Genomic DNA, 24,235 nt, shown 5'->3' on the forward strand with positions numbered 1-24,235 from the left:
TGGTGGTGGTGGTGGTGGTAGGGTGGCGGTGGCGGCGGCAGCGGTGGCGGTGGCGGCGGCGGCGGCAGTGGCGGTGGCGGTGGCAACGGTGGCGGTGGCGGCGGCGGCGGTGGCGGTGGCGGCGGTGGTGGCGGCGGTGGTGGCGGCGGCGGCGGTGGCGGTGGCAGCCACGGTGGTGGCGGCGGTGGTGGTAGCGGCGGCGGCGGCGGTGGCGGTGGCAACGGTGGTGGCGGCGGTGGCGGTGGCGGCGGCGGTGGCGGTGGCGGCCACGGTGGTGGCGGCGGTGGTGTGTAGCGGTGGTGGCGGCGGTGGCGGTGGCGGCGGCGGCGGTGGCGGGCAGCGGCGGTGGTGGCGGCGGTGGTGGTGGCGGCGGCGGCGGTAGCGGTGGCAGGCGGTGGTAGCGGCGGTGGCGGTGGCGGCAGCGGCGGTGGCGGTGGCAGCGTGGTAGGCAGCGGTGGCAGCGGCGGCGGCGGCCGCGGCGGTGGTGGTGGCGGTGGTAGCGGCGGTGGCGGTGGCGGCGGCGGTGGCAGCGGCGGCGGCGGCGGTGGTGGTGGCGGTGGCAGCAGCGTGGCGGTGGCGTGGCGGCAGGACGGCGGTGGCGGTGGCAGCAGTGGTAGCAGCGGTGGCGGCGGCGCGGCAGCGGCCGCGGTAGCGGTAGGCAGCAGTGGTAGCAGCGGTAGCGGCGGCAGGCGGCGCGCGGTGGCAGCAGCGTGGCAGGAACGGCCGCGGTGGTAGCGCAGTGGTAGCAGCAGCAGCGGTGGCGGTAGCAGGTAGCAGCGGTAGCGGTAACGAGTAGGCGGTAGCGGCGGTAGTAGTAGCAGGCGGTAGTAAAGTACGCGGACAGGTCGTCAATGATGTGTTGTTGCTCCAGAACTTGTAACCGTAGAAACTCCATCTCTCTCTCATCCTGACTGTAACCATGGTAACTGGTGGAATGACTTCGGTCCAGGTCGTTTAAAGAACTCGGTCTCCTCTGTGGACAGCAACAAGCATGACTGTTACCATGGAAACTGATGGTACAAATGCTGTACTGTCTGTTACCATGGAGACTGATGGTATGCATGCTGTTTTTTAGATTCAGAATTACAGTCGGATGAACTGACTGTCAGACTCTCTGACTGAAGCAGAACTCAGACGGTGTTTGTCAGTGTGTTGTCGAGGTACAGGGTCAGGGGTTACCATAGTTACCATCTCCATGTTCTCCTGGGTGACGAAGCGAAGCTTGTTGTCGAGACGACGCACCGCGAGAGCCAGCTCCTCGTTCTTCCTGCTCAGACGTTTGTTTTTGTCAAGAAGAGGAAGAAACTGACTCTCTGCCTCCCTGAGACGCTTCAGCTGCAAAATACACATCCAGATACACTCAAATACACACCTGTTACAAAATACACATCCAGATACACTCATATACACACCTGTTACAAAATACACATCCAGATACACATTCAAATACACACCTGTTACAAAATACACATCCAGATACACTCAAATACACACCTGTTACAAAATACACATCCAGATACACATTCAAATACACACCTGTTACAAAATACACATCCAGATACACTCAAATACACACCTGTTACAAAATACACATCCAGATACACACTCAAATACACACCCGTTACAAAATACACATCCAGATGCACTCACATACACACCTGTTACAAAATACACATCCAGATACACATTCAAATACACACCTGTTACAAAATACACATCCAGATACACTCAAATACACACCTGTTACAAAATACATATCCAGATACACTCAAATACACACCTGTTACAAAATACACATCCAGATACACATTCAAATACACACCTGTTACAAAATACACATCCAGATACACTCAAATACACACCTGTTACAAAATACACATCCAGATACACTCAAATACACACCTGTTACAAAATACACATCCAGATACACATTCAAATACACACCTGTTACAAAATACACATCCAGATACACTCAAATACACACCTGTTACAAAAAAAACATCCAGATACACTCAAATACACACCTGTTACAAAATACACATCCAGATACACATTCAAATACACACCTGTTACAAAATACACATCCAGATGCACTCAAATACACACCTGTTACAAAATACACATCCAGATGCACTCAAATACACACCTGTTACAAAATACACATCCAGATGCACTCAAATACACACCTGTTACAAAATACACATCCAGATGCACTCACATACACACCTGTAACAAAATACACATCCAGATACACATTCAAATACACACCTGTTACAAAATACACATCCAGATACACTCAAATACACACCTGTTACAAAATACACATCCAGATACACACTCAAATACACACCTGTTACAAAAAAAAACATCCAGATACACTCAAATACACACCTGTTACAAAATACACATCCAGATGCACTCAAATACACACCTGTTACAAAAAAAACATCCAGATACACTCAAATACACACCTGTTACAAAAAAAACATCCAGATACACTCAAATACACACCTGTTACAAAATACACATCCAGATACACTCAAATACACACCTGTTACAAAATACACATCCAGATACACATTCAAATACACACCTGTTACAAAATACACATCCAGATACACTCAAATACACACCTGTTACAAAATACACATCCAGATGCACTCAAATACACACCTGTTACAAAATACACATCCAGATGCATTCAAATACACACCCGTTACAAAATACACATCCAGATGCACTCACATACACACCTGTTACAAAATACACATCCAGATACACATTCAAATACACACCTGTTACAAAATACACATCCAGATACATTCAAATACACACCTGTTACAAAATACACATCCAGATACACTCAAATACACACCTGTTACAAAATACACATCCAGATACACATTCAAATACACACCTGTTACAAAATACACACCCAGATACACTCAAATACACACCTGTTACAAAATACACATCCAGATACACTCAAATACACACCTGTTACAAAATACACATCCAGATACACATTCAAATACACACCTGTTACAAAATACACATCCAGATGCACTCAAATACACACCTGTTACAAAATACACATCCAGATACACTCAAATACACACCTGTTACAAAATACACATCCAGATGCACTCACATACACACCTGTTACAAAATACACATCCAGATACACACTCAAATACACACCTGTTACAAAATACACATCCAGATACACTCAAATACACACCTGTTACAAAATACACATCCAGATACACTCAAATACACACCTGTTACAAAAAAAACATCCAGATACACTCAAATACACACCTGTTACAAAATACACATCCAGATACACATTCAAATACACACCTGTTACAAAATACACATCCAGATACACTCAAATACACACCTGTTACAAAATACACATCCAGATACACTCAAATACACACCTGTTACAAAAAAAACATCCAGATACACTCAAATACATACCTGTAACAAAATACACATCCAGATACACATTCAAATACACACCTGTTACAAAATACACATCCAGATACACATTCAAATACACACCTGTTACAAAATAGACATCCAGATGCACTCACATACACACCTGTTACAAAATACACATCCAGATGCACTCAAATACACACCTGTAACAAAATAGACATCCAGATGCACTCACATACACACCTGTTACAAAATACACATCCAGATACACATTGAAATACACACCTGTTACAAAATACACATCCAGATACACATTCAAATACACACCTGTTACAAAATAGACATCCAGATGCACTCACATACACACCTGTTACAAAATACACATCCAGATGCACTCAAATACACACCTGTTACAAAATAGACATCCAGATGCACTCACATACACACCTGTTACAAAATACACATCCAGATACACATTGAAATACACACCTGTTACAAAATACAGGTTACAATAATAAATATACATAAAACACTAAAATAGGAATACATACACAAAATGGAGTGGTGCCTGCGAGCTGGCTCAGGCAGTTAAACATTTAAATGTGAGTTGTCTGACTGGATTATGAAAAATACAGTAAATAAAACAGATTCTGAGGATTTATGGTGATAAAGTTTGTCTTTATGCCTGAATTGATGAGAACTAGTTTGAGTTTTAATCTTAGCACTGAGAACATGTCTGCCTCCTGAGGATGTTTGCACCCTGAGGCCATTTCTACATTGTGAGTACATGTCTGCATCCTGAGGACATTTCTACATTGTGAGGACATTTTTACATTGTGAGGACATGTCTGAATCGTGAGGACATGTTTGCATCCTGGACATTTGAATGAAATTTATTTATTTGGATAACCCCTTGAGATGCATCATCTCGTTTTCGAGGGGGTCCAAACATATAACAAACATGAACTCAACAATACACAAAAACAGAAACTAATAGACAAAAACAATCAATACAGCAATATACAGCAAAGAAAAACAAACCAAAAAACAAACAAACAAACAAACAAAAAAACAAAAGACAAACCACAGTTAACATCAAGACAACATTAGGACAATACAACCATAAGAAGGCCACAATGGCCAACACTGAAACAACAGCAAATAATGTATATGATTAAATCTGATTTCTACATCATGAGGACATATCTGCATCCTGAGGACATTTCTGCATTGTGAGGACATGTCTACACCCTGAGGACATTTCTACATTGTGAAGACATTTCTACATCGTGAGGACATATCTGCATCCTGAAGACATGTCTGCATCCAGAGGACATTTTTGCATTGTGAGAACATGTCTGCACCCTGAGGACATTTCTACATTGTGAGGACATGTCGCCATCCTGAGGACATTTCTGCATTGTGAGGACATTTCTACACTCTGAGGACATCTCTGCATCCTGAAGACATGTCTGCATCCAGAGGACATTTTTGCATTGTGAGAACATGTCTGCACCCTGAGGACATTTCTACATTGTGAGGACATGTCGCCATCCTGAGGACATTTCTGCATTGTGAGGACATTTCTACACTGTGAGGACATTTCTGCATCCTGAGGACATGTCTGCATCCTGAGGACATTTCTGCATTGTGAGGACATGTCTGCACCCTGAGGACATTTCTACATTGTGAGGACATGTCTGCATCCTGAGGACATTTCTGCATTGTGAGGACATTTCTACAGTCCCTGACAAAAGTCTTGTTGCTTATCCTAGTTGTAGGAACAACAAATAATAACTTGACTTGTAGTTGATCAATTTGATTCAGAAATGGCTTATATGAAAGGCAAAGGCCTCTAGATTATGCTTATTATACCAAAATAAAGTTGTGCATCATTCACTGAGTTTTATCATTCAATTAGGACAGAAAGGTCAGATCTTGCTTGGACAAAAGTTTTGTCGCATACAAAAATAATGTACTGTAGAAATGATACTTTATTTTGAATACACAAACATGCTCCAATAACATCAGAACATAAAGTCATGGTGCCTTGGGAAAAAGAATTAATATCGCGTATGACTGCCATGAGCTTGGAGGACTGCATCCATTCGTCTCGGCAGTGACTCAAATAACTTATTGATGAAGTCATCTGGAATGGCAAAGAAAGCAGTCTTGCAGGACTCCCAGAGTTCATCAAGATTCTTTGGTTTCATCTTCCAAGCCTCCTCCTTCATCTTACCCCAGACATGCTCAATAATGTTCATGTCTGGTGATTGGGCTGGCCAATCCTGGAGCACCTTGACCTTCTTCACTTTCAGGACCTTTGATGTGGAGGCTGAAGTATGAGAAGGAGCACCATCCTGCTGAAGAATTTGCCCTCTCTTGTGGTTTGGAATGTAATGGGCAGCGAGAACCTCTTGATACTTCAGGCTGTTGATGTTGCCATCCACTCTGCAGATCTCTTGCACACCCCCATACTGGATGTAACCTTAAACCATGATTTTTCCTCCACCAAACTTGACTGTTTTCTGGGTGAATCTTAGGTCCATGCGGGTTCCAACAGGTCTTCTGCAGTATTTGCAGCGATTGGAATGCAGTTCAATGGATGATTCATCAGAAAAATCAACCTTCTGCCACTTTTCCACTGTCCATCCTTTCTGCAAGCTGTGGGCCTTGGCAAATGCAACACGATTCTTTTGTTGTCTTCTGTTTAATGCTGGTTTGTGAGCAGTAATTCGGCCATGGAGACCATTGCGTGAGAGAATTCAACAAATTGTTCTGGTAGATACAGGGGTTTCTGGTGACCAGTTCTGATGTTGCTCTGCTGCAGTTGAAAAAGGGCTGGCCCTGGACTGCCGAAGCAACAAACGGTCCTCTCTAACAGTTGTGTTACGGGGTCTGCCTGACCTGGGCTTGTCATGAACATCACCAGTTTCTTCAAATCTTTTTTTAATCCTCCCCACTTGACGTTTGGATACACTGAAGATGTCTGCCACCTCAGCAGCAGACTTGGTCTTTAGGCTCTTGAAGATCAGCACTTTGGTCTGTGGTTGAATCTTTGGCATGTTGTCAGCGGTCAGGTTGCACTTCACATGAAGGTCTGGTGTGCTGGGGTTCTTCTTATACACACCTGGGAATGTGCTAATTACAGTATTTGTCACAGGTGGAGCTCTAATCTGTGATTGGTTGAATCGTTTAAAGACACGACAAGACTTTTGTCCAAGCAAAATCTGACCTTTCTGTCCTAATTAAATGATAAAACTCAATGAATGATACACAACTTTATTTTGGTATAATAAGCATAATCTAAAGGCCTTTGCCTTTCATATAAGCTATTTCTGATCCCAACTGATCCAACTACAAGTCAGGTTATTATTTGTTGTTCCTACAACTAGGATAAGCGACAAGACTTTTGTCAGGGACGTACACTGTGAGGACATTTCTGCACCCTGAGGACATTTCTGCATTGTGAGGACTTGTTTGCACCCTGAGGACATTTCTACATTGGACATTTCTACATCCTGAGGACACGTCTGCATCCTGAGGACATTTCTACACTGTGAGGACACGGATCATTTGAAGGTCCAGACTCTGTTGGTTAAGGTTCTAGTTCTGGTTTGGGGTCTAGGAACTGAATGATGTCAGTGGGGGTCCTCACATGTATAGAAACGTGTGTGTCTCTGTGTGTGTGTGTGTGTGTGTGTGTGTGTGTTTGTGTATAATGTGTATGTGTGTTTGTTACCAGTTCATTGCGTTCCTCAGACAGTAGAGCGTTTCGATCCTCCAACTTCCTGACAACAGCACTGAGCTCTGCGATTTTTAACTGAAACCTCCGAGTGTCCCGGTCCTCCTGAGACTGCACACACACATACACACACACACACACACACACACACACACACACACACAGAGTTCAGGTTCCTGCAGTAACCGTGTTGCTTCATTTCTGTGCTGCTGATGGACATAAAAACGTGAAGATGTGTGAGGACATAAAGACTGAAGGACAGAAGACAACTACGACTCCCAGGATGCACTTCTTCTCTCACAGCCAATAACACAGCTGTGTCTGACTGTAGAATAAATGACAGCAGTATGGATTCTACCTGTGACAGGATGTGTTGTAGTATCAGAGTATGAACTTTAATCATCTGACAGAGTTCAGTGTTTCAAACATTTAAACTTCAGACAGACGAAGCAGCGGCGCTTTGTTACGGTCCAATCAGAGACACACAGGAAGCAGAGAGGTGGACCGTACAGAGTGACACACACACACATCGGCGGTGTCTGAACCAAACACGTCAGGATTCACCAGCACTGATGCACATCAGCTCTTGACAGAGTGACGTCATCACGTCAGCTCTCTGCATGAAAACATCCTGGTCACTGCAGGCAAGGTGATGTCACAGTTTGTGATTTCAGTCACAGTTTGTGACATCACCAGACAGAATCCGTTCACTGCACCTGTCGCTGTCCGTTTATCAAATCTCAAATTAAAGATGGAGGATTGTCATTGGTCCAGTGAAAAGGGAGCAGTGGACTGTGGGATACTGAGGACTGGAGGATCCAACTGAGTCCTTACTGAGACTGAGCAGTGATCATGCATTCGATGATGTCATGATGACTCTGAAGCATAGACATACAAACTAAGACGCCATATTGACTGTCAGCCCATTACAGTGGCACGTCAGCGAGGCTGCCATGTTGGAGAGGGCAAGACTTCCTGTAAAGAAATGACAGTAAACAGGAGCTGCAGTTTTTTCTGGATATAAAATTCTGTATTGTTTTTATTTCTCAGCTCAGTGAGTTGGTTTTATATTTCAGGGTTTATGATCTGCAACAGATTTAAAGTTTTATTCAGTCTGTAGTTTCTGCTGGACGCTGAGTGTCAGACTGATGTCAGCTGAACTACCATACATGGTGAATAATAATTCATCATTGTGAGGAATAATGTTATTGTTTTTATTGTCCTGGTTAATGTTTGTGAAGACGTCTGGAAGTAGACAACTTTTAATCTAGCTAACTAATGATGTCTGCTCATTAACTCCATCATTTTAGAACGGACACCACAAGAACACGTTCTCAAACAGACGATGGATCATAGAAGTTTGTTCCTACATGTTAGCAATCAGCCAAAGCTAACATAGCTAGCATGCTAATGTTGCAAGCCATTATTTGTTGCAAGCAAATTAAACACACACATTATTCAATCTAAACAAAGAACACGTGTTCTTGTGGTGTCCGTTCTAAAATGATGGAGTTATTCACCATGTAAGGTAGTTCAGCTGATGTCAGTCTGACACTCCTCCACTCAGCGTCCAGCAGAAACTACAAACTGAATAAAACTTAAATCATAAACCCTGAAATATAAAACCGACTCACTGAGCTGAGAAACTTTTTATCCAGCAAAACTGCAGCTCCTGTTTACTGTCATTTCTTTACAGGAAGACTTGCCCTCTCCCACATGGCAGCACCACTGACGTGTGATCCAGCAGCCAATGAGGCGTCTATGTTTTTATATCCATGTTCTGAAGGAGGGGGAGCCTGATGTTCACCATGATGATGACCAGTTAACATGTTGTGGTTAAACTGTGACATGAAGTGAAGTTATTTCATGCAGTGTGAGCAGAGGCGGAGCTTACAATGTGAGGAGAAGTGTTAGGGGCGGGGTTAAGGGCTTGGCCTGGGTGGTTAAGTCCCACCCTCTGTGCGTCTCTCAGGGCTGCGATTTGCTGCTCGGCAGCCTGAGTCTGCAGCTGGAGGCGGTGGGCGTGTCCAGCCTGCAGCCCCAGGGCTTTATCCAAAACACTGACAGCTCTGTCCTTCAGCTTTATCTCATCCATCTGCACACAGAACCACAGACAGACAGACAGACAGACACACACACACACACACACACACACACACACACACACACAGACAGACACACAGACAGACAGACAGACCAGTTAGAGACAGAAGACAGACAGGTTAGTCAGGACAGGGTTAGTCAGGTTAGCTCAGAGGGGTCAGTCAGACAGGTAAGGGGCGGAGTTAGTCAGACACACAAGTAAGGGGCGGGGCTGAACCCAACTCGATGGAGGACTCGAACAGACCTGAGGGTCTAAAACATCCTCGACTCGGACAGAGAAGACAGAGGACACCAGCAGCCTGATTCACTGGATCAGTTGGCGAACACTGAGATAAAAATAGCGTCGAGTAAAGCCCATAAAATATTTAGTTTTTATATTCAGGGACAAATTTATAATAAAAACTGACATTACCAAAAAACTGTCTCCATTTCTGTCCTCACTGTTCCCCTCTGTTTTCTACACACAAACTATTTTCTCCTTCTGTGATAAAAACATGTGATCAGAGCCGACAGCGGCGACGCCTGGGTCCATCAGGGTCCAGACACGTGGACACAGACACATGCAGCAGTAAAACCAGTCCTGACTCGACTCAGAATAACTGGAACCTGATCTGAGTCTTTGACCCTCAGAACCACATGGACCTTGAAAACCACAAAGTTGTTTGTCATACTTTAGGTTGTTAGGAGACTGACATCATTCACTTGTTTCTCTCTCTGAGCAAAGCACAAGACAAATCACCTCACTGTGTTTTGATTTCAGTAAATTCAGTCGATTCAATCACGATGGAGTGCCTCAACAAAGTGATGAGCTCACTGTCAAACTGATGGAGCAGTTTATTGTACAGTCAAACTCGTCAGTGAAACAGAGCGCTGCACCGGCGACGTCAGTCCAAAACCTCAGTCCAAAACCAGTCTGAAACCTCAGTCCAAAACCTCAGTCTGAAACCTCAGTCCGAAACCTCAGCCTCAAACCTCAGTCTGAAACCTCAGCGTGAAACCTCAGTCTGAAACCTCAGCCTGAAACCTCAGTCTGAAACCTCAGCCTGAAACCTCAGTCCGAAACCTCAGCCTGAAACCTCAGCCTGAAACCTCAGTCCGAAACCTCAGCCTGAAACCTCAGTCCGAAACCTCAGCCTGAAACCTCAGTCTGAAACCTCAGCCTGAAACCTCAGTCCGAAACCTCAGCCTGAAACCTCAGTCTGAAACCTCAGCCTGAAACCTCAGTCCGAAACCTCAGTCCAAAACCTCAGCCTGAAACCTCAGCCTGAAACCTCAGCCTGAAACCTCAGCCTGAAACCTCAGTCCAAAACCTCAGCCTGAAACCTCAGCCTGAAACCTCAGTCCCAAACCTCAGCCTGAAACCTCAGTCTGAAACCTCAGCCTGAAACCTCAGCCTGAAACCTCAGCCTGAAACCTCAGTCCGACACCTCAGTCTGAAACTTCAGCCTGAACAAAGAGTGTCTCTTTAAATGAATGGGAACTATTGAACCACAAATTGCATTTTACTGTTGTTACTGATAAACATGTTACTGCAAAACTCAGAAAACAGGAAGTGAGCTTCAGTGTGTGGACACAGTGTGTAGATACAGTGTGTACAGTGTGTAGTACCCATCAGTGTGTGACTCTTGGTTGTGTGGTACCACTCTGTGTCAGTCTCAGTCTGTGTGTTCTTTTCTCTGTAATAATGGAGTCATTATTGGGTGTGTGTCCTCACTGAGTGCAGAGTTGTGTGTGAATGCTGTCATCTGTTCTGATTTCAGCTGATTGAAACTTTATTAACTCGAGTGATGTTTCAAAGTTTGTTATTTCTGATCTGAAGCTGAAGGTTGTTTTGTGAGATACTCTGAAGCTTCATTCAGTCAGGAGGAACATTCCAAGAATTCAACCATCGTTACCATGGCAAAATGAAAGGATATTATGGTCTGTATAGACATAATGACCATGGTGCCGGGGGTGGGGGTACCAGGGCATTGTCATGTGAGTGTGTAAACAGTGGGGTGTGTGTGACAGTGACTCGTACCAGTCGGCGGATCTCCCTCTCACAGTCTCTCTTGGTCTTGTTCAGCTCCTCTTGGTGTTGGTGATGAGCTGATCGCAGTTCGGCTGCTCGGGCCTGGCAGGCCTGTTGAGCTGATGTCAGAGCCTCCTCAGCACTCCTCTTTGCTCCTCGCAGCTCCTGAACCTCCTGCTGGAGGCGACACCGCTCTGCCTCCCAGCTCCTCCTTGCTTCCTCCACCTCCGCTAGCAGGGCACTCCTCACCTGAGGGACAAGAGTACAAAGAATCTGAACATTATTTCACTCCTGAGGAGTTAAATTATCCCACACACCTGGAGACAAGAGGAGGAGTTAAATTATCCCACACACCTGGAGACAAGAGGAGGAGTTAAATTATCCCACACACCTGGAGACAAGAGGAGGACTGGACATGTGAGAAAACTGGACACATGAACAAACTGGACATGTGAACCCAGACCCATCCAAATAACTTTTCTAGCCTCATTTGTTCATCAGACAAAGGATAGCCATTTGGCACTCAAACTCCCATGATGCTTCATGTCACACCTCAGCGTGACTTCCTGCCCATGGACCCAGCTTCAAACGCGATTGGGCACTAATGTGACATGTGACCTGTGATGTCACTAAGCCCACTAATAGAGAAGCTTATGCTCTCCATCTGGCTCCTCCTCGGAGGAGGACCTGCTCCACCTCTCCTCCACCTTCTCACCTCTCTCCTGCAGCATCAGCAGAAAAGACTCTTACCTGAACGTGGTCTCCGCACAGCAGACAACCTCTGTCTCACACACACACACACACACACACACACACACACACACACACAGGTGTATGTAGCTACTCGTTAGGATGTGTGTGTTTTGATTTGCTTGTTGTCTTTGTGAATCAAACACCATCTTTTTAATGTTGGGTAACTCTGAATCAGCAATTGCTTCATCAAGAACTTGAACATCGTCCTGTCTTCACCATTAATGAGGTCATTTTGGTGACAGTTATTTATGAAATGATCAATCAAAGTTCCAAATTGATAGTTTAGTGTATTTTATGAGACTGGTTTCATTAACTGGCTGACAGCTTGGAGTCCCAACAGGAGTCAGTCCAGCAGTGATTCCAGAACATTTACAGAGCAGTAAATTCAGGATCGAGCGCCTGTCCTGGATCATATAAACCAGAACTCCTCCTGAGCTCATCATGAACACATCATTATGACGTGCACACAACAAGCACAAATCAAGATTTCCTCATCACATAACTTGTATGAAAACGGCCCCTGAAAGGTGTTTTTTGAGTATTTTGCAGCTTGCAAATGTTCCACCTTCACAGCTGTGCTAATAGTCATGCTAACAGTTGTGCTAATAGTTGTGCTAACAGTTGTGCTTATGTCATGCTAATAGTTGTGCTAACTAACAGCGAAAGGAAGCTAACAGCTAATTTATTTTGTGGTAAAGTAAAACTGAGAGCTGGAGTCTGTTTTTATTTAAACCAAAGTCTGAAAATGGACTGATGGATATGAAGACAGACAGACAGACAGCTATACAGACAGATATACAGACAGACAGACAGACAGATGTGCTGACAGACAGAAACACACAGACAGATATACAGACACAGACAGACGTGCAGACAGATATACAGACAGACAGACAGACAGACGTGCAGACAGATGTGCAGATAGACTGACAGACAGACAGATGTGGATCAGATGCGTCACCTTGTCTGTGGATCCGTCCCTCAGTGTTAGCACCAGTCCGTTCAGACGTTGAATCTCTCCATCTTTGATCTTGATAACTCTCATTAGCTCCATCTCATGTTGCCGTAGTAACGTCTCCCTAGTAACAGCCAGTTCCTTCTGCTTCTCCTCATGGAGTTTGGTCTTTAGCTCTGTCACGGCAACCGTCGCCCGGTGATGCTCCGCCTTCAGCTCCTGACTCTTCTCCCTCTCCAGACGGCTGACCTGAGGGTTAACATTTGCATGAGAACTACAACACCAGCAGCAGTAAGGGTAATGGTGACCACAAAAGTACTCTGGGTTCTGTAGTCCTTACCTTGTTCTTTTCATGTTGTAGTTCTATCTGGATGTCTGTCAGTTTGGCTCTCAGCTCCTCATTGGCTGCTTGAAGAGTTGCCATGGCATCAGGTCGCTCCCCCTTCCCACGCACCCCTGCTCCTCTCTTTGACATCACCACCACCTGAAGGCTCTGCCCCCCCAAAGAGCTGTCTGTCAATCTGAAGTTTGACTACATCTGGACCTGTCAACACACAAATACACAACCATGAACACACACCTCAGTCACTGTGACATCACCTACCACAACAATCTGATCTGTGGTTAGAGTTTGGTTACCTTAAATTGTCTAACCACAGATCAGACGATTTAAAGTGACAGAACTCTAACCACAGATCAGAGTTTGGTCACCTTAAATAGTCTAATCTGTGGTTAGAGTTTGGTTACCTTAAATCATCAATCAATCAATCAATCAATCAATCAATCAATCAATTTTATTTATAAAGCCCAATATCACAAATCACAATTTGCCTCACAGGGCTTTACAGCATACGACATCCCTCTGTCCTTATGACCCTCACAGCTGATCAGGAAAAACTCCCCAAAAAACCCTTTAACGGGGAAAAATTTAAAAAAAAAAAAAAAAAATCATCTGATCCATGGTTAGAGTTCAGTTACCTTAAATTGTTTTGGTCAGAATTAACAGAGACAAATATCGACTGTTTTCTATGTGTGACAGCTGTGTGTCTTAAGATATCTAATGAAAGTTTAGGTCACATTAAATCTTAAAATGTGTTTCATGTCTGTGTTCTAATTTTCTTTAAAGGAGAAGACCGGTATTTTGCACTTTGATCCCCATTTCTGGGTTGTTTATGATGAAATAGAGTGGCTGGACCAAAATAGTGATGATTGCTAATTTTAAGAGAGTTTGTCTTTCCCCTGCCTGGCTTAACACTGCTGCCTATGGCCATGAGTGAACCTGTCCTAAAACCACCCTAAACATTCATTTTCAAAGCCATTTGAAGTTCATTTGAAGTCCTCATTTTGTCCTCGGACAAATCGGGAGGTCTCCTGGAAAAACTGTTTTCCCTCTCAGCTGTTGTGATGACAGAGTTAATGAATCCTGCTGACTGCTGCAGTACGGTTTATTTCGCGTTCATCAGACTAAGATGGCTACAAGCGGCAGTGCAGCGTCCTGCTCAGGGCTCAGTGTGTGTCAGCTGTACAGCTCCAGACAAAACATTCCTACAAAACATCAGAACTGAACTGAACACACAACTCCACAACCTGAAAGACATCCACACTGCTGCCTGTAGGAAACAACATTAACAATTCCTGTTAGATGCTTCTCACGTTGGACATCTGGTGTTTACACGTCTGTCCTCTGGGAGGCGCTACACACCATAAAAACCTGCAAAACCAGATGAAGAAACACCTGAGACACCTGAGTCTACCTGAGAGCTGTTGAATGAACATCTATTGCACGTCTGTCCGTCCTGGAAGAGGGATCCCTCCTCAGTTGCTCTTCCTGAGGTTTCTACCGTTTTTTCCCCGTTAAAGGGTTTTTTGGGGAGTTTTTCCTGATCAGCTGTGAGGGTCATAAGGACAGAGGGATGTCGTATGCTGTAAAGCCCTGTGAGGCAAATTGTGATTTGTGATATTGGGCTTTATAAATAAAATTGATTGATTGATTGATTGATCAATAACTACAATGTGTGTGACCACACACACACACACACACACACACACACACACACACACACACACACACACACACATTATTTTATTATTGTTGTGCCAATTATTTTCTTGTTGTGTCTTGTTTTTACTTAGTTATTTTTTTAATTTTTTATGTATTTGTTGACGTGTTTTGTGCTCCACAGGGAGTTTGACGTGTTATTGTATGGTTGCTGATATAATGACAGATAAAGTTGTTGTTGTTACTTCAGTATATTAAACTCACGTTGTCTGCAGACCGCCTCTCAATTCAGTTTTAATAAACCAGAACCCTATTTCATGTCTGAGTTGTTACTTCCTGTTGATGGACAGATCTGAGGTCAGCTTCACTTCAGGACAAACATACAGCTTTATAACAGTACTGTAACAGAAAATACTACAAGAACAACAACACTATGAGTACAACACCATGGGTACAGCAACACTATGAGTACAACAATACTATGCGTCAAACAACACCAAGAGTACAACAACAACAACAACAACAACAACACTGAGTAGAACAATATGAGTACAACAACACTATGAAGACAACAAAAACACCACTATGAGTACAACAACACTATGAGTGAAACAACAACACCACTATGAGTACAACAACATTATGAGTAAAACAACAATAACAACAACAACAACAACAAAAACAACGACAACAACAACAACACTATGAGTACAAGGACACTATGAGTGAAACAGTAACAACAACAACACTATGAGGAAAACAACAACACTGAGTGCAACAAAAAAAACACAATGCGTACAACAACACTATGAGTAAAACAACAACACTATGAGTAGAACAACAACAACACTATGAGTAGAACAACAACAACAACAACAACAACAACAACACTATGAGTAAAACAACAACAACAACAACAACCCTATGAGTACAACAACACTATGAGTACAACAACAACAACAACACTATGAGTACAACAAAAACACCACTATGAATACAACACCACTATGAGTACAACAACACTATGAGTACAACAAAAACACCAATATGAGTACAACACCACTATGAGTACAACAACACTATGAGTACAACAAAAACACCAATATGAGTACAACAACACTATGAGTACAACAACACTATGAGTACAACAAAAACACCAATATGAGTACAACAACACTATGAGTACAACAAAAACACCACTATGAGTACAACAACACTGAGTACAACAACACTATGAGTACAACAAAAACACCACTATGAGTACAACAAAAACACCACTATGAGTACAACACTATGAGTACAACAAAAACACCACTATGAGTACAACAACACTATGAGTACAACAAAAACAACAACAACAACAACAACACTATGAGTAAAACAACAATAACAACAACACTATGAGTTAAACAACAACACTGAGTGCAACAAAAAAAAACACAATGCGTACAACAACACTATGAGTAAAACAACAACACTGTGAGTACAACAACACCACTATGAGGACAACAACTCCACCACTATGAGCACAACAACACCACCACTATGAGTACAACAACAACACTATGAGCACAACAACACCACCACTATGAGGACAACAACAACAACACTATGAGCACAACAACACCATCTCTATGAGTACAACAACAATAACACTATGAGGACAACAACAACACCACTATGAGCACAACAACACCACCACTATGAGTACAACAACAACACTATGAGCACAACAACACCATCTCTATGAGTACAACAACAATAACACTATGAGGACAACAACAACACCACTATGAGGACAACAACACCACCACTATGAGTACAACAACAACACTATGAGCACAACAACACCACCACTATGAGCACAACAATACCACCACTATGAGTACAACAACAATAACACTATGAGGACAACAACAACACCACTGAGGGACAACAATACCACCACTATGAGTACAACAACACCACCACTATGAATACAACAACACCACCACTATGAGTACAACAACACCACTATGAGGACAACAACACCACCACTATGAGGACAACAACGCCACCACTATGAGTACAACAACACCACCACTATGAGTGCAACAACACCACTATGAGGACAACAACACCACCACTATGAGCACAACAATACCACCACTATGAATACAACAATACCACCACTATGAGTACAACAATACCACCACTATGAATACAACAATACCACCATTATGAGTACAACAATACCACCACTATGAGGACAACAACACCACCACTATGAATACAACAATACCACCACTATGAGTACAACAATACCACCACTATGAGGACAACAACACCACCACTATGAGGACAACAATACCACCACTATGAGGACAACAACACCACCACTATGAGGACAACAATACCACCACTATGAGTACAACAACACCACCACCATGAGGACAACAACACCACCACTATGAATACAACAATACCACCACTATGAGGACAACAATACCACCACTATGAGGACAACAACAACACCACTATGAGCACAACAATACCACCACTATGAGTACAACAAAACCACCACTATGAGTACAACAATACCACCACTATGAGTACAACAATACCACCACTATGAGTACAACAAAACCACCACTATGAGTACAAATCCACCACTATGAGTACAACATACCACCACTATGAGGACAACAATGCCACCACTGGGGACAACAGCCACCACAGAACAACACCACCACTGAATTTTACAACCAGCCACCACTATGAGTGCAGACCAAGCACTGTGAGTACAACAAAACACCACTATGAATGCAACACTGGGGTACAGCACACTATGCAACCAACACTATGGTACAGCAAGTACAACACCACTATGAGTACAACAACACTATGAGTACAACAAAAACACCAATATGAGTACAACAACACTATGAGTACAACAACACTATGAGTACAACAAAAACACCAATATGAGTACAACAACACTATGAGTACAACAAAAACACCACTATGAGTACAACAACACTGAGTACAACAACACTATGAGTACAACAAAAACACCACTATGAGTACAACAAAAACACCACTATGAGTACAACACTATGAGTACAACAAAAACACCACTATGAGTACAACAACACTATGAGTACAACAAAAACAACAACAACAACAACACTATGAGTAAAACAACAATAACAACAACACTATGAGTTAAACAACAACACTGAGTGCAACAAAAAAAAACACAATGCGTACAACAACACTATGAGTAAAACAACAACACTGTGAGTACAACAACACCACTATGAGGACAACAACTCCACCACTATGAGCACAACAACACCACCACTATGAGTACAACAACAACACTATGAGCACAACAACACCACCACTATGAGGACAACAACAACAACACTATGAGCACAACAACACCATCTCTATGAGTACAACAACAATAACACTATGAGGACAACAACAACACCACTATGAGCACAACAACACCACCACTATGACTCCAACAACACCACTATGAGGCACAACAACACCATCTCTATGAGTACAACAACAATAACACTATGAGGACAACAACAACACCACTATGAGGACAACAACACCACCACTATGAGTACAACAACAACACTATGAGCACAACAACACCACCACTATGAGCACAACAATACCACCACTATGAGTACAACAACAATAACACTATGAGGACAACAACAACACCACTATGAGGACAACAATACCACCACTATGAGTACAACAACACCACCACTATGAGGACAACAACACCACCACTATGAGTACAACAACACCACTATGAGGACAACAACACCACCACTATGAGGACAACAACGCCACCACTATGAGTACAACAACACCACCACTATGAGTGCAACAACACCACTATGAGGACAACAACACCACCACTATGAGCACAACAATACCACCACTATGAATACAACAATACCACCACTATGAGTACAACAATACCACCACTATGAATACAACAATACCACCATTATGAGTACAACAATACCACCACTATGAGGACAACAACACCACCACTATGAATACAACAATACCACCACTATGAGTACAACAATACCACCACTATGAGGACAACAACACCACCACTATGAGTACAACAATACCACCACTATGAGTACAACAATACCACCACTATGAGTACAACAATACCACCACTATGAATACAACAATACCACCACTATGAGTACAACAATACCACCACTATGAGGACAACAATACCACCACTATGAGGACAACAATACCACCACTATGAGTACAACAATACCACCACTATGAGGACAACAACACCACCACTATGAGGACAACAATACCACCACTATGAGTACAACAACACCACCACTATGAGTACAACAATACCACCACTATGAGTACAACAACACCACCACTATGAGGACAACAACACCACCACTATGAGGACAACAATACCACCACTATGAGTACAACAATACCACCACTATGAGGACAACAATACCACCACTATGAGTACAACAATACCACCACTATGAGTACAACAATACCACCACTATGAGTACAACAATACCACCACTATGAGTACAACAACACCACCACTATGAGGACAACAACACCACCACTATGAGGACAACAATACCACCACTATGAGGACAACAACACCACCACTATGAGGACAACAATACCACCACTATGAGTACAACAACACCACCACCATGAGGACAACAACACCACCACTATGAATACAACAATACCACCACTATGAGGACAACAATACCACCACTATGAGGACAACAACAACACCACTATGAGCACAACAATACCACCACTATGAGTACAACAAAACCACCACTATGAGTACAACAATACCACCACTATGAGTACAACAATACCACCACTATGAGTACAACAAAACCACCACTATGAGTACAACAAAACCACCACTATGAGTACAACAATACCACCACTATGAGGACAACAATACCACCACTATGAGGACAACAACACCACCACTATGAGTACAACAACACCACCACTATGAGTACAACAAAACCACCACTATGAGTACAACAAAACCACCACTATGAGTACAACAATACCACCACTATGAGTACAACAAAACCACCACTATGAGGACAACAATACCACCACTATGAGTACAACAATACCACCACTATGAGGACAACAACACCACCACTATGAGTACAACAACACCACCACTATGAGGACAACAACAACACCACTATGAGCACAACAAAACCACCACTATGAGTACAACAATACCACCACTATGAGGACAACAATACCACCACTATGAGGACAACAAAACCACCACTATGAGTACAACAAAACCACCACTATGAGGACAACAATACCACCATTATGAGTACAACAATACCACCACTATGAGGACAACAACACCACCACTATGAATACAACAATACCACCACTATGAGTACAACAAAACCACCACTATGAGTACAACAAAACCACCACCATGAGTACAACAATACCACCACTATGAGTACAACAATACCACCACTATGAGGACAACAAAACCACCACTATGAGTACAACAAAACCACCACTATGAGTACAACAACACCACCACTATGAGGACAACAATACCACCACTATGAGTACAACAATACCACCACTATGAGTACAACAATACCACCACTATGAATACAACAACACCACCACTATGAGTACAACAATACCACCACTATGAGTACAACAAAACCACCACTATGAGTACAACAAAACCACCACTATGAGTACAACAACACCACCACTATGAGGACAACAATACCACCACTATGAGTACAACAATACCACCACTATGAATACAACAACACCACCACTATGAGTACAACAATACCACCACTATGAATACAACAACACCACCACTATGAGTACAACAACACCACCACTATGAGTACAACAATACCACCACTATGAGGACAACAACACCACCACCACTATGAGTACAACAATACCACCACTATGAGGACAACAATACCACCACTATGAGGACAACAATACCACCACTATGAGTACAACAACACCACCACTATGAGTACAACAACACCACCACTATGAGGACAACAACACCACCACTATGAGGACAACAATACCACCACTATGAGTACAACAATACCACCACTATGAGTACAACAACACCACCACTATGAGTACAACAATACCACCACTATGAGGACAACAACACCACCACTATGAGTACAACAACACCACCACTATGAGGACAACAATACCACCACCATGAGTACAAGAATACCACCACTATGAGGACAACAACACCACCACTATGAGTACAACAATACCACCACTATGAGGACAACAACACCACCACTATGAGTACAACAACACCACCACTATGAGGACAACAATACCACCACCATGAGTACAAGAATACCACCACTATGAGGACAACAACACCACCACCACTATGAGTACAACAATACCACCACTATGAGGACAACAACACCACCACTATGAGGACAACAACACCACCACTATGAAGACAACAATACCACCACTATGAGTACAACAAAACCACCACTATGAGGACAACACCACCACTATGAGTACAACAACACCACCACTATGAGTACAACAATACCACCACCATGAGTACAACAATACCACCACTATGAGTACAACAATACCACCACTATGAGTACAACACCACCACTATGAGTACAACAATACCACCACCATGAGTACAACAATACCACCACCATGAGTACAACAATACCACCACTATGAGGACAACACCACCACTATGAGTACAACAATACCACCACTATGAGGACAACAATACCACCACTATGAGGACAACAATACCACCACTATGAGGACAACACCACCACTATGAGGACAACAATACCACCACTATGAGTACAACAATACCACCACTATGAGGACAACACCACCACTATGAGTACAACAATACCACCACTATGAGGACAACAATACCACCACTATGAGGACAACAATACCACCACTATGAGTACAACAATACCACCACTATGAGGACAACACCACCACTATGAGTACAACAATACCACCACTATGAGGACAACAATACCACCACTATGAGGACAACACCACCACTATGAGTACAACAACACCACCACTATGAGGACAACAACACCACTATGAGGACAACAACACCACCACTATGAGGACAACAACACCACTATGAGTACAACAACACCACCACTATGAGGACAACAATACCACCACTATGAGTACAACAATACCACCACTATGAGGACAACACCACCACTATGAGTACAACAATACCACCACTATGAGGACAACAATACCACCACTATGAGGACAACACCACCACTATGAGGACAACAACACCACCACTATGAGGACAACAATACCACCACTATGAGGACAACAACACCACCACTATGAGGACAACAATGCCACCACTATGAGGACAACAACACCACCACTATGAGGACAACAACACCACCACTATGAGGACAACAACGCCACCACTATGAGGACAACAACACCACCACTATGAGGACAACAACACCACCACTATGAGGACAACAACACCACCACTATGAGGACAACAACACCACCACTATGAGGACAACAACGCCACCACTATGAGGACAACAACGCCACCACTATGAGTACAATAACAACAACAACGACAGCAAGACTAAGAGGACAACAACAACAACAACAACAACAACAACAACAACAACTCTGAGAACAATAACAACACTATGAGTACAACAACAAAAACAACAACAACACTATGAGTACAACAACACTATGACGACAACAACAACAACAACAACAACAACAACACTATGAGGACAACAACAACAACAACAACAACAACACTATGAGGACAAAAACACTATGAGTACTACAACAACAACAACAACAACAACAACTGTGAGAACAATAACAACACTATGAGTACAACAACAAAAACAACAACAACACTATGAGTACAACAACACTATGACGACAACAACAACAACAACAACACTATGAGGACAACAACAACAACAACAACAACACTATGAGTACAATAACAACAACAACAACAACACTATGAGTACAATGCAACACTACAGTTAATAGTACTGACAGTGTCAGGAGCAGTGTTAGTGTGTTGAGGTGCCTCAGCAGTATCAGTAGTTGCAGTAACAGTAGTTGCAGTAGTAGTTGCAGTAACAGTAGTTGCAGTAGTAATAGTAATTGAAGTAACAGTAGTTGCAGTAACAGTAGCTAGTTGCAGTAACAGTAGTCGCTGTTTTAGCAGTTGAAGTAACAGTAGTTGCAGTAACAGTAGTTGCAGTAACAGTAGCTAGTTGCAGTAACAGTAGTCGCTGTTTTAGCAGTTGAAGTAACAGTAGTTGCAGTAACAGTAGCTAGTCACAGCAACAGTAGTTGCAGTTTTAGCAGTTGAAGTAACAGTAGTTGTAGTAACAGTAGATGCAGTAATGGCAGTTGCAGTAACAGTAGTTGCAGTTTTAGCAGTTGAAGTAACAGTAGTTGCAGTAACAGTAGCTAGTTGCAGTAACAGTAGTTGCAGTAGTAATAGTAATTGCAGTAACAGTAGTTGCAGTAACAGTAGTTGCAGTTTTAGCAGTTGAGGTAATTAGTTGCAGTAACAGTAGTTGCAGTAACTGTAGCTAGTTGCAGTAACAGTAGTTGCAGTAATAGCAGTTGCAGTAACAGTAGTTGCAGTAACAGTAATTGTAGTAACAGTAATTGCAGTAACAGTAGTTGCAGTCACAGTAGTTGTAGTAACAGTAGTTGCAGCGGTAGTTGCAGTCACAGTAGTTGTAGTAACAGTAGTTGCAGTAACAGTAGTTGCAGTCACAGTAGTTGTAGTAACAGTAGTTGCAGCGGTAGTTGCAGTCACAGTAGTTGTAGTAACAGTAGTTGCAGTAACAGTAGTTGCAGTCACAGTAGTTGCAGTAACTGTAGCTAGTTGCAGTAACAGTAGTTGCAGTAACTGTAGCTAGTTGCAGTAACAGTAGTTGTAGTAACAGTAGATGCAGTAATGGCAGTTGCAGTAACAGTAGTTGCAGTTTTAGCAGTTGAAGTAACAGTAGTTGCAGTAACAGTAGCTAGTTGCAGTAACAGTAGTTGCAGTAGTAATAGTAATTGCAGTAACAGTAGTTGCAGTAACAGTAG

General features: G+C 43.0%; 1 protein-coding gene across 1 annotated transcript in view; it reads right to left on the reverse strand.

Annotated features, from left to right (window-relative positions):
• Positions 1 to 24,235, reverse strand: part of jakmip3 (Janus kinase and microtubule interacting protein 3) — a 46,622-nt gene that overhangs the window by 20,788 nt on the left and 1,599 nt on the right. The window contains exons 2-8 of the mRNA XM_049564393.1: positions 13,352 to 13,555; positions 13,018 to 13,260; positions 11,313 to 11,552; positions 9,084 to 9,284; positions 7,187 to 7,300; positions 1,180 to 1,335; positions 839 to 973 (exon numbers count right to left, since the gene is read on the reverse strand). Of these exons, the coding sequence (XP_049420350.1) occupies positions 839 to 973; positions 1,180 to 1,335; positions 7,187 to 7,300; positions 9,084 to 9,284; positions 11,313 to 11,552; positions 13,018 to 13,260; positions 13,352 to 13,486 (1,224 nt within the window). The 5' untranslated portion in view covers positions 13,487 to 13,555. The remainder of the gene's footprint in view (positions 1 to 838; positions 974 to 1,179; positions 1,336 to 7,186; positions 7,301 to 9,083; positions 9,285 to 11,312; positions 11,553 to 13,017; positions 13,261 to 13,351; positions 13,556 to 24,235) is intronic.

Source organism: Epinephelus fuscoguttatus, linkage group LG20 (assembly GCF_011397635.1).
Source record: "Epinephelus fuscoguttatus linkage group LG20, E.fuscoguttatus.final_Chr_v1".
Taxonomy (NCBI): Eukaryota; Metazoa; Chordata; class Actinopteri; order Perciformes; family Serranidae; genus Epinephelus; species Epinephelus fuscoguttatus.